At 37.3% G+C, this 27,964-nt stretch overlaps 1 protein-coding gene across 1 annotated transcript; it reads right to left on the reverse strand.

Moving 5' to 3' along the window:
* Positions 1 to 3,446: 3,446 nt before the first annotated feature.
* On the reverse strand, positions 3,447 to 27,909 carry STARD6 (StAR related lipid transfer domain containing 6). Its single transcript, XM_058557170.1, has 8 exons — positions 27,151 to 27,909; positions 26,475 to 26,558; positions 25,156 to 25,249; positions 24,912 to 24,961; positions 13,285 to 13,411; positions 9,966 to 10,083; positions 7,593 to 7,686; positions 3,447 to 3,792 (listed from the first exon to the last, which is right to left on the reverse strand). Exons 3-8 carry the CDS (start codon positions 25,243 to 25,245, stop codon positions 3,591 to 3,593), a joined length of 681 nt encoding a protein of 226 aa, XP_058413153.1. The 5' UTR covers positions 25,246 to 25,249; positions 26,475 to 26,558; positions 27,151 to 27,909; the 3' UTR covers positions 3,447 to 3,590.
* Positions 27,910 to 27,964: the final 55 nt, after the last annotated feature.

Raw genomic sequence — 27,964 nt, forward strand, 5'->3', positions numbered from 1 at the left:
ACTCTTTTTTAGAGTGGCTGTACCATTTTACATTTCCACCTTCAGTGTATGAGTTTTCTCTGCATCCTCACCAACACTTGATATAATCACTAATTTTTTTTGCATGTTAGCTATTAAGTATGTACAGATATCTCAGTGTGGTTCCACATTATTTGCATTTACCTAATGGCCAGTGATGTTGAACATCTTTTCATGAACTTATTTACATATCCTCTTCAGTGAAATGTCCATGTCTTTTGCCCACTTTCTAACTGGATTTTTTAATACTGTTGAGTTTTGAAAGCTCTTTACATAGTCTAGATACAAGTCCTTTGTCAGAAATGTGTTACAAATATTTTTTCCCAGTCTTGAGCTTTTCTTTTCATCTTCTTCACAGGGTCTTTCCCAAAGCATACATTTTTAATTTTGATGATCAATTTATCACTTTTTCCTCATATGGATCATACTTTCGGTGTCTAGTATAAGAACTCTTTGCCTAGCCGTGGGTTCTGAAGATTTTTCTCCTAACAGTTCTATAGTTTCATGTTTTACGTTAAAGTCCACATTCCACAGTGATTTAATTTTTGTATAAAGTGCAAGGTTAGGTCAAGGCCTTTGGATGTCAGTTGCTCCAACACCATTTACTGAAAGGCTGTCCTTCCTCCATTGAATTGCTGTTACCCCTCTGTCAACCATCAAATATACTCACAAGAATAGTATATATTACAATTTCACCTCTATTTTTACCCATTCTGATGTTCTTCTTTCCTTTCTGAAGGCCTCTGGATCCAGTTTTATCTTCCATTTTAGCCGATAGTCCCCTAGTTGAGGTGTAGTGCAAGGGCTGGGTGAGTGGTCAGCTTCCCACTAGGCCCTGCTGTCACCACCCTGGCAAAAGTAGAGCACTGACCCTCAGTGCAGTTCAGCTTCCCTTCCTGGCAAAAGTGGGCACTGATTTGCACAGCCGTGTTGCCTGCGAGTGCAAATGCAAGCTCAGCTCCCCACTGGGCGCCCTGACACCAGCGGAGGGGTGGGGAAGAAGCGTGTTGACTAGCCCCATGTCCCACCACCCTGTTTCACTTCGTTGACGCCAGATAAGAGTGGAAGCCCAGGTCCCCACTGAGCCCTGCTAACAACAAAAAGGGTGTATTTGCTTCTTAAAGCTACTGTAACAAATTACCACAAATTTGGTGGATTGAAAAAGCAGAAATTTATTCTCCTATAGTTCTGGAGGCTAGAAGTCTGAAATCAAAGTGGCAGCAGGGCCACACTCCCTCTGAAGGCTGTGGGGGAAATCCTTCTTTGCCTCTTCCAGCTTCTGGTGGCTCCAGGTGTTCTTTGGCTTATGGCTGCAAAACCCCCTTCTCTGCCTCTGGCCTCCTCTTCTCCACGTCTCTCTCTGTGTATCTCTTATAAGGACACTTGTGATAAGATTTAGGGCCCACTCAAATAATCCAGGATAATCTCATTTTGAGGCCCTTAATTTAATTACATCTGCAAAGATCCTTTTTCCAAATAAGGTCACATTCAAGGTTCCAAGGATTTGATACAGACATATCTTTTGGAGGCCACCATTCGACACACTACAAAGGGGAAATCATTGATGCTGAGTGGGGATGGATGCTCAACATCCTTCTGGGTCTTGGTGACAGCAGGGGTTAGGGGAGGGCAGTGAAGCTGAATGGTGACTAGCCCTTCTTTGCACTAGCTGGTTAAGTCTGGTTGCTGCCAGATGGGAGTGGAAGCTCACTTTGCCTCTGGACCCCACTGACACTACACCTGCAGGGATATCAAAGCACCACTACTTGCTTCTGCTAGGTGGAAGATGGAAAATCAGCTCCCTGCTTGTCAGCCTACACCACCTGGGAGGGTAATCCGAGTGCTGTCTGCTTCTGCCGGGTAGAAGATGGAAGATTAACTCCCTGCTCAGCCTTGCCAACACCGCAGAGTGGGGGTGTCAGAGCACAACCACCTGCTTCTGTGGGATGGGGATGAAGTGAGGTGGAAGATCATCTCTCTGCTTTGCCCCACTGAAAGGATGAAGTGGGTGCAGTTTTGGGGTTGATGTTTGGCAGGTGTAGGGTGGATATTGTCAAATAGATTTTTGTTCTTTTAGGCCACCCTTTTGTTCATAGCCACTCCTATGGCTAGGAGGAACAGGCTTTTTGTTGGAAGGAAGCTTTGTGTTGTTCTTCCTGCCTGTTGGTGGTTTCAGGTTAGAGGCGTCTGCAGTGCCCTGTCCAGAATATATGGGAGGCAGTAAGGAAAGCCGGAGAACTCACTGCTATGTCGTTCCGCAAGTCCCAAGGTCCCTAGGCAGTTTACCTTCTTTCCACCTATGCTTGAGTCTTCCTGTGCTTGTCTGTTGTGTTATATGCAGGGCCTTTTTGTTGTAAGAGGAAGGACTTGGGAGGAATGGCCTACTACATCTTGGCCAGAACCAGAAATTGACTCATGACTCATTCAATTTTAAGTTCTAGTTATCATTGGCCATACATTCTAGTGGAATTCTTTTCAATTTTTATGTTTAGGTTTCCTACAGTTATCAATGTAAGCAGTAAGTGAAGGAAAAACAATTTAAAATATATTTTAATCTTCAATTAATGCTGACCTCTGTGTATATGCTTTCTTATTCATTCTTTTTTTTTTCTTTTTTTGTGAGGAAGATCAGCCCTGAGCTAACATCCATGCCAATCCTCCTCTTTTTGCTGAGGAAGACCAGCCCTGAGCTAATATCTATTGCCAATCCTCCTGTTTTTTTTCCCCCTTTTTCTCCCCAAAGCCCCAGTAGATAGTTGTATGTCATAGTTGCATCTTATTCATTCTTATGCAGAGCATTTTCCAGGGGAAAAAAGCAAAAGATAAAAGTGCATTAAGAACACTTGTTATTTAACATCATTCTTTTTTTTTTTTTCCTTTGAGGAAGATTGGCTCTGAGCTAACATCTGTTGCCAATCTTCCTCCTTTTTTCCTCCCCAAAGCCCCAGTAGAGAATTGTATGTCATAGTTGTACATCCTTCTGGTTACTCTATGTGGGACTCCACCTGAGCATGGCTTGATGAGTGGTGCGTAGGTCTGCGCCCACGATCTGAAGCAGTGAAACCCGGGCCGCCGTAGCGGAGTGCGTGAACTTAACTGCTACACCACCAGGCCGGCCCCAACATCATTCTTTTTTTGTGTGTGTGTGGTGAGGAAGATCAGCCCTGAGCTAACTTCCAATGCCAATCCTCCTCTTTTTGCTGAAGAAGATTGGCCCTGGGCTAACATCTGTGCCCATCTTCCTCCACTTTCTGTGGGACGCTGCCACAGCATGGCTTGACAAGCGGTGCGTCGGTGCACGCCTGGGATCCGAACCTGCAAACCCTGGGGCCACCAAAGCAGAGCACACGCACTTAACCGCTGCGCCACCAGGCCAGCCCCACCAAGATCATTCTTATATGAGATTAAAAACTATATTTAATGCAGTTCTCTTTTACAAGTTCTCATTTTCACAAAGTACCTTCAGTAATTTGTACAAGAATACCGTCTAGAATAGTTCAACAGTGTTTATGCGTATTGACTTAGAAGTAAACTGCCACACATGACTTTATATGGCCTCATTGTAAATGGCCTCATTTCTTCCTTAGGAATGATGAATGCCCATTATGATGACGTCCACATCCTGATGGAGTTTTGTGTGTCTTTATTCCATCTTTTGCATTGAGGATGAAGCTCACTAAGTTGGAAGGCATGGTTGCTTCAATTATTGATGGGGACAATTTTCCTCTCATTTCTGTCTGGATAAACATCACTAGTTTGGAATGTGCTGGGTTCCTGTAAACAAAGGAAACGTTAAAAATACAAAGAATTTTTAGATTTATTTATTGAATTTACAAGCTTATAGAGAGCAGGATTCTTGCCTTATTCACCACTGATTCCCTTCATAGTGCCTATGGTAGGATAAACAGTTATGGAAGGAAGGAAAGAAAAGAAGGTAGAGGGATTTGCACTCTCATCAATAAACATTCTACATAAAAATATTAAGCATATACTCAGACTATCTTTTAAAGTCTTCAGTTTTAGTCAGCTTTTCCTTTTTGTTATTTTATTGACTTTTTAAAATTATAAAAATAATGTATGCTTATGAAAATTTAAACTGTAGAATTTTCATAATTATTCCCTCATTCTGTTCCCCAGAGATAATCACTGTTTATGGTTTTGACCGTATCTTTTCAGACTATTGTCTATCAAAGATAGCATACATATTTACATATGTATGTACCCCACATATACACACATGTACATTTTTTTTACAAAAATGAGATATATTTATTTTACTGCAACTAGTTTTATTTTCCTCTAGTAGGATATCATGCACCTCTTTCTGTGTCAGTACGTACAGATCAGGTTAATTGTTTTGCATGACTGTATAAAGCATTTCATACTCTATTTAACCAGTCCTTTAATGACTATCATTTGGGTTCTTTCTCACTTTTTGCTACTATAAATAAAGCTGCAATAAAACATCATTGTAATGTATCCATTTGCACTTCTATGAACACTTACATCGAATTTCTAGGTCAAAACTTTTGTGCATTTAACATTTTAAAATGTTAGTTCCAAATTACTCTCCAAGAAGACTGTGGTATTATATTCTAACCCAGTGATCTTTAAACTGGAATATGTGAAGGCTTTCTAAGGGGTATGAGAGGATGAATAACATTTAAGGGAAAAAATGTTCAAATCTCTAATTTCCATATGTACCTTTTCCTTAAACTGATCTGAGAATATGTCTCTAATGGAGATGTAGGCTTTTGCTTTCCCACCAGCTTGTTCATATCACACTTCTGTTGCTTTATAGAACTGTCATCCCCCCTGAATAGTACTGAACAGTACTATGGTGCTTTACCCTGGCATATAAAAATCCTTGAGATGCCAAAGGGAAAATCTGATCTATTGGAAGTGAGTTGAGAAAGTGAATGACTAATGATTGGGTAATAAATCCTTACCAAGTCATATCCTCAATTCTTTGCTTTCAATAAAATTTAAGGTTCTAATTGAGTTGTCAGCTGACAGGGCATTAAAAATAGTTTTTGATTACAGATCGCTATGCGATTTATGGTGTGTAACTCAGAAGAATTTCAAGGGATTGAATGACAGTGTTAGAATTATATTCTTTCCATTTTAACCCACTTACTTATGTGAACAAAGCTTCTCACTGCTTATATTTATAAAGATGCAAAGTAGGAGTAGACTTGATATTAAATGTTGTCTCATTTTATTAATAACATCAATCCACAGTTAAGTGAGCGTAATTGTTAGAAGCATGGACTCTGGAACCAGTTTGTATTGGTTTAAAGCTGAGTTTTGCTATTACCTATGTGTAACCTTGAGAAAGTTGCTTAATCTCTCTGGGCTTCCATTTTCTTTGCTGCAAAATAGGGACAGTAATACTATCTACTGCATGGGGTTATTGTGAGGACCAAATGAGTCAATAGTGAAATTGTTTATCACATAGTAAGTGCTATTTAAGGTTTGCTAATAATAAAAGATGTGTTTATTCTAATAACAGTTTGTTTTTATATTTAATAATTGTATAACATATTTGATAATATAGTTTTATTTTGATCAACATGTAATAATAACAATTTAATCCAGCACACATATATATTTTTTAACATTTAGATACTTATGGTCACAGGAAATAAAACGAATTTTAAAGTTTAAATATTTATTTTTGTAGAGAAATATGATAGAATGATTAATAAAATAATTCAAAGCATAAAATATATTCTATTAGGATAAAATTATGTGAGGGGAAAAAGAGTAAAAATGTGGGTTCAAGGAGCAAAGGAATGACTAAAATTTCTGACTGCTAAAGGTTGTATGTATTTTGAAATTGATAATGTAATGCTGGGTTTCAAGTTATTATGGTATTTAGATTCTATTGGATACATTTACAAAGGCGATACAACAATTTTTCTTAAACTGTCAATATTTAGGGTATTTTGGAAATTGCACCCTCTTAATTTAATCCTATGAAAAATTTAACATCAACTTAAAAATGTGCAAGGCAGAATATGGTTTTTACAGAATTCTTTTAGAGGTTATGAAGACCACTGCTCCAACAAACCATGTGAGTGTCCATTTTCTTATACCCTCTCTATGCAGAGTTTAGACTGTTTTTACAGTGCCTCAAATGGCTGGATTGAGACTACTCAGAGCAGTTCATATGGTCTTAAGTCTCTATCTGAGTTTACTGGGGCTTTACACACTTAAGAAAGCCTTTCCAATATTTACTGGAAGGCACCTTTGCTACTGATAATATGTTTCATGAGTTTACTACATGACTTAATAACAAATGTTTGCTGTGCAAAATGTTGGGCTGCACAGAAAGAGAAGGTACAAAAGAATCACTTTTTTGTCAGTACCGTTCTCTGAGACTATATCTTTTTTCCAGCAAAATGCTAGGCAGAGTTCCCACCCCAGATGGGAGGTCTAGATCAGAGCTTTTGTCTCATGTTTTTTTGCAGTGGAAAGGGAAAGTCGACAAGGTGCAAGAAGGGGACTTTGCCTGTGAAGCACACTGTAGGGTGTGTAGCTTCCCAACTAGAGTCCCTGCCAGCAGTTGATTTACCTAGCTGATTTGGAGCAATAATCCTTCCCTTGTTTTTTTCTGTCTTGCTGTCAAGAATGAAGTATTGGCATAGACTCAAAATTGACAGATAGGTAGAAAGACCAGACATCATCATCATCCTCATGCAGGATGCAGATGATTATCATCATCTGCACCATTGGTCCTGTCTATTACTGTAAATAATTGTGAATTTCTTTTAGTTCTCTAATTCAGTAGAGAAAACATTAAGGAATACAGGTCTAAAATGTAATTTTATTTTTACTTCCTTCACATAAATATTTTTTTCACATATTGAGAAGTTTATATCTGACCAATATACAATTTTACATGTTTTTATGTCCCAATGTATTTTACTTAATATAAAATCATTTAGCCAAAATGAAAACTTAAGGAATTTGTGAAATGATATACATTGAATTAATGTACATGCACTTACAGAATATGTGTATTTTACGTTACTATTTTATCCCTAGGCTGGCCACCTGTAGGCAGCAACTCATCTCTGACTTCTCCAGGTCTTCCCTTATCCGAATTTACCTATTGAATGTCTCATTCTATGAGTATCTATTCTCAGTAGGTAGTCCATTGGAAAGAATTCATTCAACATCAAGCATTCATTGCTGATAATGTAAGTATATTATAATTCTAGGGAAATTTGTTTTTAATTCATAAAAATTTCTTAATAATTCACAGAAGTGACTCTAATGGAGAAATATAAAATATCAGGTTAAGTTTAACCAGGGGGGATATGTTTGTGAATGTGTGACTAGTCCTAGAAACCTCAAATCATACTTTACAGGAAATTATTCATTCTGATTATACTTATGATGAAAATACTTATAAAAATTATTTTAAAAATTGCATTTAGGGGCAATATTTTTCCCCATAGAATATGCTGGCACATATTTCTACTGATGTGTTAAGAATCCTTTAGTTTACAAATCACAAATTGAACTAGAATGCTAAAATTAAATAAATAAATGCAAGTAACACTTACTCTTGCAGAGGTGAACATATATAGCCACAAGCATGGTTATAACCACGGATGTAATTTGAAGATGGAGGATACGCTGGAAAATCCACACTATTGGCTAAGTGATTTAAAAAAAGATTAAAATGAAAACTATTCCACAAAGATGAAAAATTCTATTTCTGGTAGCATATTTTTAAAAATGTATGACATAGCGTTTAACTTAGTTATTATCAGCATTGGCATTGTTTTATACATGTGTATGTATGTTTACACAATGAATGTATACACAGGCCAAAACTGAGGAAATACCAGTATGAGCACTATTGTCCTCTCAAACTTTTTCATGCTAGCATTTCTAACGATGCTGTTACCTTTTACATACAATAAAAATTGTTAAAAGTATCATTTAATTACTTTCTGAGATTTGAAGCAAAAGAAGAAATCACAAAGAAAAAGACTATTCTATTAGGATAGTGGGTTTATAGATTTTTTTGTTAATCATTTTTTTAATAAAATATTTGATGTGGTTATTTGGTCTGTCAATAAAGATAGTTTAAATACCCTTTTCTGCCAATTCCCTGTAGCTAACTTCAAAGTGTAATTAAAAATCAGTAGAGTTTGTTTTAGGAATTATGCAGCACTGGATTGTATGTGAATGTAGAAGAGAGGTGATTTGATTATGATTAAGTTTATGATAATTATATATATTCTTTCTAAAAATATTTTTAAAAATATATGTTTATTCTGTGCAATTGAATTCCACTCTTGTCAGAGAAGATGGATTTTCCTATATGATAAGCAATCAATTCTGTGGGAAATAAAATGTTACACACTAGCTTAGGACCAGCTTAGGAGACAAGTGTGGTTGAATGAATTTTCCATTTCATGACCTGTTTCATCATCTTAACAGAGCCTATTATGTTGCTGTAATGGTACTGCTAGAATTTATATTAACATATTTTTTTCTCATTTTAAAACATGGAGATTGTGCTTGTCTTTCTTTAAAAAAAAATTGTTATATGCCATAAACAAGTATGGGTCTTTTGTGAGGCATATAGTGTGGTAGCACAGATTTTTGAAAATCAGAAAGACTTGAGTTTTAATTCTGTTTCAGCTGCTTATTAGCTATATAACTTAATTTCTGTGAACTTCAGTTTCCTCATTGATGAAATAATGCATGCAAAATATTCAGCTCAAAGCAAGGTGCATAGTAAGCTAAACAACAACAAAAGAAACATTAAGAAGAAAACTATCACATTCATCAAAAATTCATTGTCTAAAGCAAATTCAGTAGTGATCACTGAATGACTGATTACTACTATTTGTTGATTTTAACTTTTGTATTTCTTTTTCACTTTCCCTCTGTCCACTAAAAATGAGATAGAAATAGTCTTCTTCTAAAATACAGAAAATAACAGATCTATGATTCAGACAGACAGTATTTTGTGTTGTAGGCAGTGAATGTTTTCATGTGCCTCATTTAAAAATGAGACAACTAAATTACAACTACATGAGACAACTATATGAAAGTGATGAACATCAGTCCTTAGTGGTGTGCTACAACAGAGCTAACTGTGTTTGAGTGAGTGCTATTAGCAGAGCTATGACTCAGTCTGGACTCTGAAACTTAGAATACTACAGACATATCAGAGTAACAGAAACCTTCTTGGAAAACAGCAATTAACAACACTCATCTGTCCATATCCCCCAGTAGTTTACAGTAGGAAAAGCTATTCAGATAAATGGTGAGATTAAATTGAATTATGGAGAAAAACAGGGCTCTAGGCCACTGTCCTACCATGAGTTATCTTCAGTAGTGTGAGTCCAAAGATCTTTGTATATGAACTGGTATGTTTTAAGTGAATAATGCAAGTTAGGAAATGATTATACATTGCCATTTTACAGAGTGACACATTTTTTGAGGGGCTAAGGATATATCAAAATCTCCAGTTTCTAAAAGAAATATAAATACATGTATGTAAAGACCCATCTAGTGAAAGTTTCTTCAGGAGTTTTATCAATTACCAGATATGTCCGTTATACACAATTCAAATATAAAATTATATATCCCAAGATTAATTTTTTTTCTTAGTAGTTATAAAATGCGTGCTGCCAAGTTTTAGCCTACAAGTATCTATTTGTACTCAGTGCTGTAGGGTATATGCAGCAACAAGGCCAGGATATGCCATAATCATTGACTGTGATGTAAACGGCACCTCCTGAGTTGGGTAAAAGGTCAGGCTTGTCTACATTGTAGATGTATTTATTGGCTCACTAAGTAAATAAAATAATAAAGAATTAATTGAACATATAGTTTCTTCCAAACTGGGAGTTAAAGGAAAGAAATGTTAATGACTCATAGTCATTCCAAAATGTAGGCAAAATGTTTCAACTTACAACCGATAATGTCCATATTCCCTTCACAGCGCTTGAAGTACACTAAGTCGATAAACTCTCGGGGGGAAATTGAGCCCATGGCAAAACTTTGTGTAATGGTATGACATATGAATGTGTCCTGAAACAAATCAAATCATAAAGATTGAAACAATTATTTCATACCTATTCTTTGTATTGCTCCCCAAAGAATTTCACTGCATGTGGGTGGCCTCTATTTGAAAAAAGCAGGGCTTTGAAGTATTAAAAACTTACCACCAAATAAGCTTGCATTTTCAGTGCTGGAGGAACATTAGATCTAAAATTATAAATGCAAGGCAACAGAAGCAAAAAATAAACAAGTGGGGCTACATCAAACTAAAAAGCTTCTGCACAGCAGAGGAAATGATCAACAAAATAAAAAGGCAACCTACAGAATGGGAGAAAATATTTGCAAATCATATATCTGGTAAGTGGTTAATATAATTATAAGTGCAGAAAATTCAGAAAGGATCTTGATATCATCTGCTCGTTGAATTTTTGGATGAAGAAATTGAAGCCTAACAGATTAAATCACGTGCACAACTCGAGATGAGTACACAACTAGAACCCAGGTTTCCTGATTCCCAGTACAGTACTGTTTCTACTACTCCACATTGGCTAGGTAATATATTCTGAAAAATATACTGATTTAGCCCCTTGTGGTTCAAGGCCTAAAATTAAAGACCAATATTATGTGCTGCCTCGACATCTGCTGAAGTCCGGAGGGTCCTGAATGGCCTAACTACAAGTTCCTCTCCCGACTCTGTTTCTACAGATAAGGACTCTTAGCCAAACAATCCTCCTTATCGACAGGATCAAGAACAGTTCCCACTCATGCCCTAGTAGTAGGTTTCAGTTCCCTGCTAGCCTGCAGAATTATTCCAACAACCAATCACATCCTCCTGCAGGAATCAAGGGTCACCTCAACCTCTGGATACTACAAAGCCTGCGTTGCAGGTTATTCACTCTGTTCCTGAGCGCAACTCCCCTTCTCACACTATATAGCATGGTGTGTCCTTGAGAGTTTAGCTAAGCTACTCCATGGTATTGCTGCCTCAGCATCCATTTTGTTTGGCCAAGCAGGCTGTGCGACCTTAAACTGACACTAGCCCCCTCATGCAAGCACATGCCCTAGATAACAGCCTGCAGAGTCACAAGCAAATGTAGGTTCCTGATAGGACTTCCCCAACAGCCCTTGTGATCAACAGTCTCCTTTGCCTCCCAGGGCCTTCCCCTTGTGAGCCCCTTAGATAAGATCCTCCACGGAGCTAACCAAAACCCTGCTCTTTTTGGTTTGAATTCATCAATATGGCCTTAGCCCGGGAACCCCAAAGCACTCCACCTACAGAGTCTAGCAGAGGCGTGTGCCTCAGGTCCTGCCTCTCTGTCTGCCTGCACCCTGCCTTGACCTTCCCAAATGGCCCCTTAAGGCATGCCATGTACTTCCTCCAGGACCTGTGAATGATGAACTTCTCTATTTTAATTTCTCTTATGGTCTTTTGTGAACCATGGCTCACCATCCAACAACCTGTGCTTCACTTTACAAATGTTAATTTCACAAAGTCATAACAGTCCTCCTCCCGTGGGCTGTGATTAATGATTAATAAACTGCTGTTGCTCTCATTTGTCTTGTGTAGGGTGTCATGTGTTTGATCACTCCCACAACCCTAGAGCAGAAACTCTCTCACCAATGAGGTGGATGAGTCAATTAAAACACACCCCTGGAGACAAATACTATAAATATTCATAGTAAGGTAAAATAATTTCCATACAGTGTAATGCTACTCAGAGATACTGTGGTGTACTGGAAAGGGGATGGAATTTGGAATTAGGAGATGAGGCATAAATCTACCTCATATTGCTATGGTGACCTTGGACAAGTCACATAATTTCTCTGAATCTGTTTCAAGTTTTTTGATGCTAAGTCTAGTATTCTTTCCATTATTACAGCTGACTTGCAGCAACAGCAGAAATATCTGAAGTGCTAATAGAACTGTGTAATTAGTATCACACAATCATGAATGAAACAGTACAGTGTTTGGATTTTCATTTGTGATGGACCATGTTTCTCAAACTGAACTCCCAAGAGGGTCATGGACATATGATTTTTGTGGATAGGAACTTCAGGGCCTCTCTACAAGATGAAACTGATTTACCTTCCTGTGCTTTGCTACAACCTCTCCCCCTCCCATACTTTAAAACAGTTTAATAAAAGGAGGTAAAGTTAACCTACAGAGTTCTAAATAAATGATAAGGTGATGTCACTTATGTGGGACATTTCTTTGTTTTGATGAGTGGAATGCAGCCTGGAGACTCAAAGAACCAAAGGCACAGTGATCTGGAATTTTACAAATGCCATTGTTTGTGAAAATCATAAAACTTTGCTTTACTCCAACATTCACATTTACCATTTAATAAAGCTATTAATCAAAAATGTAGGACTCAATTTTTCACAGTGTAATTTACATACCATAAAGTATAGCAGTGTTAATAAATACGAGACCCACAGTGTGCTGCACCACAGTTCAGAATCCCTTACCCCACTTCTGTCTCCTTCCTTGTTTCTACCTCTTTTTACCACCTATCATTCCTGCTCTCTCATTTCATTCATTTTTCTCTCCTCCCGAGCTTCACCCTCACCTCATGCTGATCTTTTCTTCTCTCCCCTTCTAAGCCCTACTTGCCTCTTACATTCCATCTTCCTTTCTGTCACCTCTATGACTTAGCTTTCTACTCCAATTACCTATATTTTTCTTTTCTCTTTGTTTTTATTCTCTCTCTTAATCTCTATTTAACTGATAATAATGTATTTGAAAGTGTTTCTAAAACCACAACCATCTATATAATGTTATTTCATACTTTATCCTTACCCTTAAAAAAAAGTTACATGGTATTTGTTCTTAAGTCCTTAGAGTATGTGTCTGCATTCTTCCTGTTGTCTAATAAATTATGACTAAGATAAATCTACTGACTTCCCATCAACAAGGCATGCTTAATCTTTTTTTTCCCACTTAATGGAAGAGGTGAATCCATGAGTTCAGGCCCCTCATAACCAAAGGCACACATCTGCAAAGAGCTGACCAGCTTCAGAATGTGGTACGCATTTAAAACAAAATAAAGCTAATTGAAATTAATCTCTTGACTAAGAAAGAGGAAAGTTTTAAGCCATTTATAAAGATTTCAACTCAATTTGAATCTATGAAATACGAATTGTCTACATAACATAGGTTTAATAAACTCAAATCACTAAGATATAAAACTAAAAATATATCAACATAGTAAAAGTCTATTAACAAATTACCGAATCAATCTTGTGTACCATATTATACACTTTCAACGATTTATCCCATGTAACTCTGTTTTCAGGTTTGTAGAGGAAATCAGATAGTTTAGATGTTGATTCTGGAATTATTCCTTCAACACGATATCTATAGTTAAAAAAATAAAGAAAATTCAAAATTTAAAAAGTTTAGTCTAAGTTAAAAATATAATGCTATCATAGTATAGACTAATTTAGCGAATAACAGTAAAGAAAACTTGAAGGTGATATCAGCAATTCAAAACATTAATATTCAATTGGAAGTAGCCAGGTTTATGTAAATATGCATTGAAATAATATAAATTATTTCAAAATTCATTTTTCTATAGTTGTCTTTTTAAAGGGGCTACTTTTCATTTAGAGTTTTTCTAAAATCTTTCTCGTAAACACTTAGCTACTGTATTTATCATAAGGCAACAGTAATTGATGAGAAGTTTGTGTGGTTACGTGGTATCTTGTGGCCTGGGTTCTTAATTTAAGGATGTAGTGTGGTCTAAAGCAGGGCTCAGCAAACTTTTCAGTAGAGGGCCAGATGGTAAATCATTTAGGCTTTGAGGGCCTCATGGTCTATGTTGCAACTCTTCAACTTCGCTAAGGTAGCAGTAAGGCAGCCACAGACAATGTATAATGATTGTGCATGTCTGTGTTACAATTAAACTTTTTTTATAGACACTGACTTTGGAATTTCATTTATTTTTCACAAGTCAGGATTTGGACAACTAACTAACCTTTGTGTTTATCCATCAATGAAATTGGGTTTGGTTATCCATCAATGAAATTAAGACAATGTGAGAAAACTGGATTAAAACCCACTATTTAGCAGAAGGTTGTTAAATGAAAATGAAGTCTGAACAATATTGGCTATACTCTTTCTCCCTGTTAATCATTCTTTTCAAACTAAGGGGATAGGTTTAAGTAAAATCAAATTTTTAAACCTCTAAAAAGTTAAAATTTCTGGGGGAAGTGAGAGAAAAACCAAATGCTATTATTACAGAAAACAGTTGTCATATTTATGAAGAGTTCTTCCTCTGAATCTTTGTTTTTATAGAATAAAGAATTCATTAGACTATTTCTTCGTATGTTACTGTCTCTTTAAAAGCTCAGTTGGTCCGTAATTTTCTCTATGAGAAATCTTCAAATTTCCTTAGTATGTAAAGTTTCCTTCCTTCGGATCTACAAAGTTTTTAAGAGCTTATTATTAAGCTCTATATAATACACTGAGAAAACAACCTGAATAATTATTAGGTCCTGTGAAAAAGAATTCAGATAAAAGAGTTAAATTTTAAGTACAAAATTATTGTTAAAGGATTTGTAAACACTGCCACTGATTTTTTTTTATTAATCTGTTCTCTCTCTCTAATTGTAAACTTTGGGGATAAAGAGTTTTTAATCTTTTTGTATTTCTAACTAATCTAATTAGGTGTCTTTCATAAAGCACTCACTCATTATATATTTACTGATAATGACTGCCCCTAGTCTTTTAACAACATTCTTTTATTGATTGAGTGATCATTTACTGTTCATTATATATGTACTTCAGCCTAGTGGTGAGCCGGATACATAATCAAACAATTATTAGATGGTTTGATAAATGTTGAAGAGATAGAAAGCACAAAAATATTAAGGTAAGAAGGGAAACATCGTGTTGAAGTTTTTTTGAAGATTTGCCCAAACCCTTTTATAGTTATTCATGATAATATTAGGGATGGACAACATTGAAATGGAGAACATTTAAGCATTAGCTCGTTTGTTTGTTTTTTTCTATTTTGGTGAGGAAGGTTCAGTTTTTAACTTTATGTAGTAGTACATATATTACACACAATCTGCATTTTGCTTTTTTCATTTAACATTTTGTTTTAAAAATTTATGCATATATGGATCGCTATACTTTTGTATATTTATTTTAAATGCTGTTTAGTATAGAAATTCTCTATATTTTTGATTAAAATCCTGTATTAATTATGTACGTTGCAAATATTATTTCTCAGGCTACAGCCTCTCTTTTCACTTTATTTCTTGTGGTACAGAAGTATTTAGCTTTAGTGTAGTCAAATTGACCAATATTTTCCATTATGGTTTGTGCTTTTTATGTCTTCTCTAAGATATCCTTTCCAATCCCAAGATCATTAAGATATTCTCCTATATTTTATTCTCAAATTTTATAATTTGTATTTCAGTTAGGACTTTAATCTACTTGGAATGAATATTTGTGTGTAGTATGAGGTCAGGATCTAATTTTACTCTTTTTACATACGAATAATAAGTTGTATCAGCACAATTTATTAAACAGTTCATCCTTTCTCCATTGTTTTGTAAAGCCTTATCTGTCACATAGCAAGATTCCACATATGTGTGGGCCTGATCACACCCATATATTATTGCAAAGCCCAGCTGACACTTGAAAGAAGTTCCCCAGAAAAGATAGGAACTTATTAAAAACTCTCTTGATTGGAGTTAGCTTGTAATAATTCTAATAATACTTTACATCTGTATCTGTATAGTTCTTCACACAGAGACACTTAATAAATATTTATTTTGCTGATGTTTCATAGTTGCTATTACCTATACACATAGGCAAAAAAATGAAAATATTAAGAGAGTAGCATCTAGAGTCAGCCCGCCAGTTTTCAAATTCTAGCTCCAGCTCTTACTAGTTATGTAACCTTACATAGGTTACTTCATCTAAGTCTTGGGTTTTCTCACATGTAAAGTGGAGATAGTAATATTTACCTCATAGGGCTGTCGTGAAGACTGAAAAAGTTAACATATTTATGGGAGAGCACATGGCATATATTAACTGTTCAATACATGTTAGCAATTATTATTTCACATATATTGATTCTTTTATGACAGTCATCCCACTCTGCTTGTATTATACGTATTTATGTATTTTTCTCCCTTACAAAACTCCTTGAGGAAGAAATCTAGTGAATGAAAGAATGAAAAATTAATTTTAAGAATTTTTTTCTTCTTGAGAATGTCACCAAGATTATAAACTTTACAAGTATATGCATTGTTTTGATCACCACTATATTACTATCACCTAGATGAGTGCTCAGCACATAGAAAGGACTTAATTAATAATTGAATATAACGAATGAACAACAGCCTTTAAAATAAATCTAGATACCTTGTCAAAAAGCCATGGCTGGAAACCATGCCTTTATAAATTAAGACTCTTGGAAAGTCCTGTTTTGTCTTCACAGTATTCCCTACTTTTTTTTTCATGTAGGCAAAAGTCTTAAAATTCTGTGACTTTAAGATTGTCTATTATTAGATATTATACTTTACATTTAAGCCTGTAGTCATCTGGAATTTGGGTTGGCATATGTATGAGGTGGAGATCTAATTTCAAATATTTATACCTTCCTGTTTATCATTCATTAGATAAATACTCATTGAGCACATTCTATGTGTCAGGTATGAGGCTACAGGGATGCTACAAGATGAAATATTTCCTACCCTCAAGTTACTTTGTGAGAACAATAATTAGAGCTACCACTTACTGAACCCCTCATCTGTGCCAGACACTGTGCTAAGAGCTTTGTATAGTGTTTCACCTAATCCTCACAACAACCCGGCAAAATATATGTTATTGTTCTTCTCACTTTACAGATAAGAATATAGACTCAGACACATTAAGAAACGTGTTTGAGTTCATAATACATGATTGAAAGTCTAACTCCAAAGCCCATAGTATTTTCACTATATTATACTAATACAATGCGTGGGTGAGTGCTTATATACATGTTTTGAGACTTGGATATGAAAATTGTTATGGGAAGAAAGAAGGGTCCCTAATATACATATAAGTTTATCAACATTTGAGGATTTGTGATTTTTCATATCTACTATTCAGGATAGGGATTGGTAAACTATGGCCCATAGGTCAAACCTAGCCTACTTCCTGTTTTTGTAAATAGTTTTATTGAAACACAGCCATACTTATTCATTCATGTATTATTTATGTCTATTTATGTATTGTGCTTTTATGCTATAATGGCAGAGCTAAATAGTTGCAACAGAGACCATAGGAACTGCAAAGCCTAAAATATTTACTCTCTGCCCTCCACTGAAAAAGTTTGCTGACCCCTGGTTTAGGCTGTGTACTTTCCAGTCATTTGTAAAGGTGAGAAAAATATGAGTTACAGGTATTATATGACTGCAAAGTAGAAATTATTTATTTTGCTTCCTGGAAGACTATAAAATATAATGAAAGCTGTGTCTTGGGCAGAGGGTAGGCTAATAGTTAAAAAGTACCATATCTTAATTCACTAATTAGAGGTGTATGGGAGATACTGGCTTTTTAAAAATGTGTAAATAACATGCTTGTTTGAAAACGTAAAACATCTATATGTCTTGAGTACTTGACTCTATCACTCTATGAGCAATTCAGTATCTACTGCGTTCAAGGCTCTTCAGAGATATCAATATTGTCATATTTGAATCAAGAACTATATTTTTATATCTATTGATCATTAAGATGAACAGTTCTCTAAATATTTTACTAAGATCCATAATAAAGCTTTGTACTCATTATGAGTTAAGTGACCTCAGGTCAAATTAAAAATATTTTAACTATTCTCTCTTGTCTCTTACAGTTTCTGACAAGCGTTAGCTGGTATATGGAATACAGTAGTCCTCCCTTATCCATGGGGGATAGGTTCCAAGACACCTAGTGGATGCTTGAAACCATGGATAGTTACATACATACCTATGATAAAGTTTAATTCATACATTAGGCACAATAAGAGATTAGCAATAACTAATAATAAAATAGAACAATTATAACAATATACTGTAGGGGCTGGCCTGGTGGCATAGTTGTTAACTTCGCATGCTCTGCTTTGGCGGCCCGGGGTTTCCTGGTTCGGATCCCGGGTGCAGACCTACTCACCGCTCATCAAGCCATGCTGAGGCGTCCCATATAGAGCAACTAGAAGGATGTACAACTATGACATAAACTATCTACTGATGCTTTGGGGAGAAAAAAGGAAAAAAAAGGAGGAAGACTGGCAACAGATGTTAGCTCAGGGCCAATCTTCCTCAAAAAACCCAAGAAAACAAAAACAACAATATACTGTAATAAAAGTTACCATAGATCTTAGCAACCTCAGCATACGATTTTTTTTCTTTCCTTGCTAAATTGAGACCTTTCACCTTTTCACTTAAAGGAAACATTTTATGGCTTCTCTTTGGCATATCTGAATTGCCAGCATCACTACTCTCGTGCTTTGGGAGCATTATTAAGGAAAATAATGGTTACTTGAACACAGGCACTGCGATACTGCTACAGTCCATCTGATAACCAAGATGGCTAATAAGTGACGAACAGTAGGTAGCATATACAGCATGCATAGCCTGGACAAAAGGATGATTCACATCTTGGGTGGGACTGAGCAAGATGGCCCGAGATTTCATCACACTACTCAGAACAGTGTGCAATTTAAAACTTAGGAATTGTTTATTTCTGGAATTTTCCATTTAATATTTTCCCACCACGGAAAGTGAAACTGCAGAGAAGGGGGCACTACTATAACTGACAGATCAGTATACATGAAATTATGCTTTTTTACAGACCATACATTTCATGATGCTTTCAGGCTGCAGTGAAAACCTTTTAGTAAACGTGGATTTGTATCAATATGCTAATTTGAACATGTCTCTAAATCACTTTACAGCCTTTTACGGTTTTTGTGAATGAGAACTGCCAGAATAGTAACTAGGAGGTTGAGGGAGGAGAAAAATAGTGTACAGTGTCTATTTTTGCATACTTTAAATTATAAACTTGGGGAAGCACCTGTAAGATGATAAGACACTCAAAGCCTATAGCAATCTTATTTTTGACATTTCCTATGTAATATCAGAGTTGAGGGTGGGACTTCCAGAGTGGCTGTGTGAGGAGCTAAGTAAACCCTCCTCCACAGTGAAACAATCACTTAACTGGTAAAAATTATTTTTAAAAACTGTTTAAAATCTCTAGAAATTGACCTAAGGGCACAAAAAAAAAATGGAGAAATATTTATTCAAGAAAATCTTCTAAATCTAGGTAGGAAAAGTCAGAGTCTGCAGCATCTGAGCCATGACCTGACTCTAGCCAACCCCTCACTTCTACTCACCTCTACCTCCCTCAGCTCTTCTCCAGCTGGGTGCAGACAAGAAGACAGGGGCTCCCTCTCCCCACCAGCTCCTAGTCTAGGGCTATGGTTTCATCCCAGGAGGGGCAGGACACTGACATCTCTCACCCTCGCAACCCTGAGCTCATGTTGTAGAAGCTGTATTCCCAGCAGGCACTGCTGAGAAGACCAGGGCTTCCTTACCCCACCCAGATCTCACTGGTAGTGTGAGGGCTCTGCCCAAGGCACAATAGTCTGTGAATACTGGGGCCTAAATTGCCGCTCTCCCCTAGAACAAGAGGAGCAAACTGAGAAGGTCATGGCACCATCCCTCCCCTGTGACACCCCACATCCCGCACCTGCTTATGGAGTGGAGGTGTCACTTGGCTCCAGTGTAGCAGTGCATAGGTTCTGCTCAGGGGCAAAGGCAAAACCTAAGGACTGGCAGCATCTTACCTATGCCTGAGGACGACTGATTTCATTTAAAACACAACATGGAGAAATTTTCAAAAACAATAGAGATTTTGTTGGTGAACAATTAAAAGAGGCTAATAGCTACATGAAACTAATAGCAACAAAGAAGACCAGCCAGAAGTTTAACTGAGAGAACCAGGGAAAGATACAGCTAAGTGGACCTCTTAAGTTCACACCCATGCCTGGGAGTCTAGAAGTCTGTGTAGATGCAATAGGCTGCCCCTACTCAAAGGAATCAGCGTGAATGTACTAGGCTGCTCCTACTTAGGAGCAATCAGTCCAAGATGTGGCTTGGCCAACCTGCAAACATTCCCCAAGCCACACATAGATTAATTAGCAAAGAGCTGAAGTCTTACTGGCTCAAGAGACTTAAGAATAACCTCTGACTCATCACTGACAGAACAATAAGCTATTCTGACCACTTTAAAATAAAATCATACTCATGGCTGGTGGTCTGGAAGAATGTGTGTATGCCCAAGGCTGTGCCCTATGAGGAATGACTGGTGACACAACTTCCAAGCTACCAGTCCCTGGCTAACTGCGGGGCAAAGCCATAAAATTCCCTGAACTGTGCAAACAGTCTCCAAGCCACACACAGATTGGACAATAAAGGGTAAAAATCCTACTAGTTTTGGGAACTAAGCACAACTTGTGACCAATAAATGGCTTATGTTGAGCCAGGGGTGACCATAGGAAGCTAGGCTAAAAGATAAAAACAAGGGAAAAAATCAGAGCAGGGATATCAGAGGCTGTAGACTGTGGGCTTTGAAATAGACTTCACAGAACTAGTCCAGACCAATCACTAACCAAATAAACAAATGCCCAAACAACAACAACAGTCCCTGGGTGGATGGGTGGAATCTGTATTCAGAATCACTACCATATATTACCTAAAATGTTCAGTTTCCAAGGAAAAACTGAGGCATGCATGCAAAGAAACATGAAAAGTGTGATCTACACACAGGAAAAATAGCAGGCAATAGAAGCTACTTGTGGGATACAGGATGAGTAAATAAAAAGTGAAAGAAAATTATTTAGCCTTGTGCTTGACATATAGTAAGAGATTAGCAAATTTTAGCTGCTGCTAACATTTAGGGGAATTGAACTATGTCCAGGTAGGTCTGTATTTCATCTCTTGAGGGTAGAAAGGAAAGAAATTCCAAACAAAGAACTGGCTCTCTTCTCATGCATATAGGCAAGTGCTCACAGCTAACCACAAAAGGAACTTTTTGGATGGTAAATTAAGAAAAGATGTAAGTACTGAGAAGATATTGTCAGTTTATTTTTTTGTACTACAGTTATAAGGTAAATGTAAAGATATTTAAATACTTTCTATTTGGCAGCCAATATAATATAACCGAAGTCCATAAATTCATTCAATAAATATTTATTGAGTGTCTATGTGACAGACACTGTTCGGGTGCTAGGGATATTGCAATGAAAAAGAGTGATTTATTTCTAGTCTGGTTCGTATTCAGGTTCCTATTCTCATCAAGTTTATATTTTAATAAGGGAGACATAATAAATAAGAGAACAAATGAAGCAGCTCAATTTCATGTAGTGATAAGTGCCATGAAGAAGACAGCAGCAGAGTAGTGTAGTAAACAGCGGCTGGGTGTATTTGAGGACTTTGGCCAAGTGGCCAGGAAGATTACTCTGAAGAGGAGCAATGAAGCTGAGATCTTGAGGACAAAAATGACATTAGCCTTGGAAAGATTTTGGGGAAGAACATGCCAGGCAAGAGAATAGCAACTACGGAGGCTCTGGGATGGGTTTAAGTTCAGTGCCTTCGTGCAACAGTAGTCTGTTGTGGCTGTAGCACAAGGAGAGCGAAGGTGAAGTGGTAGGAGAGGTCAGAGAAGTAGGCGGGGGCCAGATAGTGCCTTGCAGGGAAAAATAAAAGGTTTGGATTTTTATTTTAGATGCAATAGGAAGCCTTTAGAAGATTTTTAGGCAAGGAAGTGACACAATCTGAATTATATTTCAAAAATCTACTTTGGCCATTGTCTGAAATATAGTATGTAGTTGAGTCAGAGTAGATACAAAGAGTCCTTTAGGAGCCTACTGAAATAATTCAGATGAGAGATGATGGTGGCTTGCACTAGGATGGTAGCAGGGAGCTAATGAAAAATAAATCACTTCTTTCTTACATATCTAGTCAGCTAGAGCTTCTATTAGAATCCAATCTGAGATCAGTGATCCATTATCCAGACCAATGTTTTACAAGCATGTTCTTGATCAAAAACATTTGGAAAAGTCTGAATTCAAGTTAAACAGGTTTCTTTACTTTAGGACTTCTAGAACCTTAGAATGAATCTCCAAGAAGGGAATATAGTCTGGAGTGTTTTAAAAAACTTATTTGATAATGCAACCCAGTTTTTCCCCACAGTGCACTTTGAGGGATTACATTTCTCCCAGATATTAGTTTGGCAAATTGCATTAGACCATGCTATATATCCCCAAAGTGTACAGTGTTTACACTCAGTTGCCCATTATAAATTCATATGCATATATTTCTTGCTTTGATTATTTACAACTCTGTAAATGAGACCGGGGAGCTTTATGTGAAGTACTGGGAAAATTTTAAGCTTCCTTGGCTTTTCCCCTTGATTTACCTGCAATCTCACTTTTTCACACCAGGCTGGAGGAGGTGAACTTTTGACTGAGGAAGACCAACCTGACCAAAATGTTCAGATTGATTTCATTTGTAAGAAGCTAAATATCTGCCACAGCCGATTTAGAATAACACAGATATTTTTAAAAATACAAAGTGCTGCAGTCATACTCTCCTTCTGTACACAAACATGGCAAATTTAAAAGAATCAGTGGGTTGTGCTTAAGAAAACAAGCATGCAACATTGAGTTTCATGTACCTTTTATCAATCTGAATTTTGAAGCTGTGTTTGATATTTATTGGACTATAACTCAACTATAAAAAAGAATTAAAAGAGGGGCTGGCCCGGTGGCGCAAGCAGTTGGGTGTGCGCGCTCTGCTGCGGCGGCCCGGGGTTTGCCAGTTCAGATCCCGGGCGCACACCGACGCACAGCCATGCTGTGGCGGCGTCCCATAGAAAGTGGAGGAAGATGGGCATGGATGTTAGCCCAGGGCCAGTCTTCCTCAGCAAAAAAAAGAGGAGGATTGGCAGATGTTAGCAGAGAGCTGATCTTCCTCACACACACACACACAAAAAGAATTAAAAGAGAGTTTTGAAAACCAATGTTGATAGCAGCCTGTAAAATGGCCCCCTGTGATCTCCACTTTCCTGGTATTCACACACTTGTGTAATCCCCTTTCCCTGAGTCAGGGCTGGAATCTAGTGATTCATTTCTGATACACTGAATATTACAAAAGTGAAGGGAGGTTACTTCCAAGATTAGGTTGCAGAAAGACTTTGGCTCAGTCTGTCTTGTTTGCTCTTTCTCTTGTTCTGTCCTAGACCCCTCACTTTGAGGTAGGCAAACTGCCATGTTGTGAATAGCACTATGGAGAGGCCCATATGTCAAGGAACTGAGGAAGGCTTCCAGCCTAGAGGCAGCAAGGAACTAAGGGCCTCAGTCCAACAGTCCATGAGGAACTGAATCCTGCCAATGACCACGTAAGTGAGCTTGGAAGAAGAGCTGCCTTCAGATGAGACCTAAGCCCTAGCTGGCAACTTGACTGCAGCCTTGTGAGAATCCTTGAGGCAGGGGCACCAAGCTAAGCTACACCTGGATTCCTGACCACAGATACCATGAGATAATAAATGTCTGTTAAGTCACTAAGATATAGGTAAGATATTATGGTGCATCAATAAATAACTAATATACAGTGCATATAAATGTCACTTAAAATGTGAGTGCAAAAAGTTCCAATTTTTTTGTCTGTTGAGTTTTGCATGTAAGAGTAAAATAACTCTGATAAAAAATTTCAATAAAACTTTAAAACAGCCCAATTGAGGCTATTCTTTAAATGGCTCTAGGCCTTGTGTATAGCACCTTGCATATAAATACCCAGACAGTATTTGTAGAATGAATAACTATCTCCCAAGGTTTCCTTGATGCATAGGTTGCTGTCTACACTGGTCTGATCTGTGAGACACTGAAAAACTAACATATTCAAGTTTATTCCTCTGTTGTGCATGGGCTTGACCTTACCCACTCCCTCGCCAGTCTATTTTTGAAAGTGCCACTATTAGAATCATTAATTATTCAGATAACAACGGTAGGGATTATCCTCTTGATAATTATTAAAATGAACAAGAGAAAGCATACCAGCTTTGTCCTATAGTAAAAAATAGATTGAAACACACGATAGGTAAATTTTAGTCAGATGGAAAAAAGAGCAAGAAGCACACAATGAAGTAGTTGAAAGAAGGAGCTGGGGCCAGCCTTGCGGCGCAATCGGTTAAGTGAAAGAAGGAGTAGACTCCAAAAAAAAAAAGAAGAAACTGAATAAAATTTGGTTTTCTCAATAACATATGATGATCTGATGGCGTTGATGTGATATCATGAACAATGAATGAACAACTCTTAAAAATAAGATTAAAAACATCAGCACAATTTCCCTTAATGTACTCGTATTTGAACTAAAAGGATCCTCAAAAATATCCTTAAAAGCAGCTTACAGAAAAATTACATATATCAGCAAGAGAAATAAATTGGGGAAATAAACTTTATTTTTTAGTGGTTAATTTAATGGAAAGGTGAAGTGTTTAAAAGACCACAACATACTTCTGTTAGCAAGAAAACACCAATCTGCTTTTATAGTAATTATTTCTTGAAATGAAAATTTGCTATTTTAGTGAATTACTCACTGGAAGGGATTTCTTTCTGATTGTCTTCAGGTTTGAAAATGCTTAGATGGTACGTAATTGCTCTATTTTATTAATATCACATTTCAACGCAGTGACTTTATAATTAATTTCCATTTCCTGATCACTATCAAATAATGTGTTATAGGTAATAAAACAGCATTGAATTTTAGATACATCAATGCCACTGAATTCAAAACAACGACTGTAAATAGGAAATTGTACTCACAGATTTCCCGGGAATTTTTTAGAAGCCTTCTTGGAAACGGTTATCTTTTTCTCAAAGGGGAATAAAAATCCACAAATAAATTAGCTGTCAGATACAGAAAAAATGAAAAACAAAACCCCCCAAAAAAACAAAGGTAAAAATATATTTTTTTGGTTTATAAGAGAAAATATGAAACAAAAAAAAGTCTTTACAAGTTTCTCATTAAAAAGCAAACTCTTGAAACATATTTAAGTTGTTTTCTTACTGAAATTTTAACCACTTTCCAGCCTGATTTATCTTGATTGTAACCTAAAATTTCTTGAGCAGTTTGATGGGCAAGTGCCTTATAGTCCATCTACCTGCAAAGTTTTAAAAACAAATGATTGGTAAGAATGTAATCATACAAAAAAGATTAAAATGCTGTATTACATTTTAATACTATTTCTACAGTGCCTATCATATAGCAATGAACAATAATTACTTGTTGAATGAAGGCATGCATGAATCTCTTTCTCTTTATTCATAGTCTTTCAAACAAGAAAATGTGGTATACTACAAAGAGCAGGTTTTGGAGTCAAAGAGACCTGGGTCAAATCCTGTTTCTGCCACTGATTGTGAACCAATAAATCATTATTATTTCTAACAGTGTGAGCATGCTTCCTTTTTCTTGTAAAGCATTATAATCTGTTGATCATGTGTTCTTGGGAATTAATCTTTTTAAAGTGAGTGGCAGCGGCACGAAATGATCTGATGCCTGGCTTCCTCTCCAAAGGCAACTCTTACCTGGCTGTTTCTCTGTCACTTAGCTCCAATCATATTGACTTCCTGGCTGTTCCTCAAATACAACCAAGCATTCTTCTATCTCAGGGTCTTTATATTTGCTGTTCCCTCTGTTTCTAACATTCTAAACAAATATGTTCACATGACTGACTCCTCTTTCTTGGTGTCTTTGCTGAAACGTTACCTCTTCAGAGAGGATCAAGTTCACATCAATTCAATTTAAACACATTTACTGCAACCCTTACTAGGGGTTAGGTACTGTGGTAGGTATGGCAAAAACAGCTGGGTAAGATACTGTGTCTGCTCTGAATGAGTTCAGGAAGCCGGAGTCTCATTGGTTCTTTGGTCCCTTATCCAATTTTCAGTTAGGGGAAGGTGGCTGGGATAGTGGAAAGAATGTGACAACACAGAGCTGGATTCAAATCCTGACTTGCTACTCACCACCAGCGATATTATTTTGGGTAAACTGCTTAACCTTTGAACTGAGTTAGTATATGTAAAAGTGATTGAAACAGTGTGGGCATCTTCTCCATGATCAGAAGGGTTAGTTTCTTTTCTTAAAATGGACACATTTAAATCTACCTTTGAAAAAACTCTCCAAAGAGCTGCTTCAATAAACATTCTTAAAGATTGTCAGAACATGTCTTCCTTAGCTCTCACCTAAAGCTCTTTAGTTGGATCATAAGCCTGTTTTCTCTTATTTATTTCGCCAGCAAGGCATAACACCTAGTTGACAGCTGTATTTGAAAAGCTTTAGTAAACCATTATAACTCCTCTTTCCTAGCAGACTCTTGGTTTCTTTACCTTTCCTAATAGAGCTAGTCCAGAATTTTAATAACTAATGGGACTCTTCTCCAAATCCTCATGGAGATTTCCATATCTCTTAACCTGCGAAGGAACAAAGTAGAAGCAGAATTATTTTGATCCATGAATTAGGTCAATATGTTTGATAATTTCCTTTATATTTTCTCAATGCTCTTTATTTACACTTTATTTCGTCATTAGGAAACATTTGCTATATATGCCCCAAGATGGAAGAAAAAGGTAGTAAGAGAAACATTAAAGATACTATCTATGAAAAAAACCTTAAAAAGACATTTAGGTGGAATGTGGATAAAAAAGTCTTATCTTTTTAAGCTCATGCCATTAACAGTCCTTGGACGGTCCTTTACCAGGGCTTGTTCCAGCATATATAACACAGTTCTTTATTTCTTGTCAGCAACACACTTGATATTGACTGATCTAGAAATTGCATAGACTATTGGAGCATTCCACTAGACTGTAAACTCCTGCAGGGAACTTTGTCTTATTCATTTTCAAATTACTAGCACTGCCACAATAAATATATGTTTACTTGAACCACTCAACTGAATATTATAGCTTCTGGACTTGTTCATTTGCTAAGAAAAAAGGAAAGGTTAAACTTTAGTGTGCCAGAGAGGGTGAAAAGAAGAAAGAGCAAACAGCAGGGTCATATTACCTGGAGATATAACATGGGATGAGCTGTAACATATCCAGGTGAAGTAACGGTAAAGGATCTCTTCACCCATAGGGTCAGTGGAAAATAAACATAAACCAATATTGAGATGGCATCTTTTTTTGATACACCACTTGGTTGAAACGGGATTCTTCGCACCTCATATCCTGTCCCAGCCTTGTAGACAGGTTGACACATGTGGTTAGTGGGTCTTTACATCTGTTTGTATAATCTCCCTCTTTCTGGGCTGCCTGACTGTGTCCCCAATCCGTGCTGGGTCACTGCCATTCTTCCCTGGGAATCAAGGTCCCCAAGGAGTTGGTTAAATCCCATCCCTAGCCAAAGTCCCTCCTCCAAATGCGCATCTGCTTTGGGCGTGAGGGTCCGGCTGGAAGCCCAGCAGGGCCGGGCTCCGGGATGGCTGGGGGAGGCCCGAGGAGGGAGGGAAGGAAGTGGCCGGGAGAGCTGTGTCGTCCCCCCAGCCCCGCCTCCCCCGGTCGAGACGGTGTCTTATCCCGGGAGGGGATGCTCACTTGAAAGGACTGGGGCTGTGGGGCTGGCTCTCGGCGACTGAAAGGGCAGCCGCCAGCACCCCCAGGTCCCCTTCCCTCCTCCGTCCCCTCACAAAGCCCCGGGAGCCGGGGGAAGGAAGCTCAGTCTGTCATCTGCGCAGACTGGCCGCGAAAAGCGGTGACCGAGGTGGGCAGCGACATGGATATAGTCCAAGACTTCCCCGCCCAGAAACACGAGGAGACAAACACCATGCTCCTCCCGAGGGAGCGCGACCTAACGCCCCGCGGTCCCTCCTTCCCCTCCG

This window comes from Diceros bicornis, chromosome 16 (assembly GCF_020826845.1).
Source record: "Diceros bicornis minor isolate mBicDic1 chromosome 16, mDicBic1.mat.cur, whole genome shotgun sequence".
Taxonomy (NCBI): Eukaryota; Metazoa; Chordata; class Mammalia; order Perissodactyla; family Rhinocerotidae; genus Diceros; species Diceros bicornis.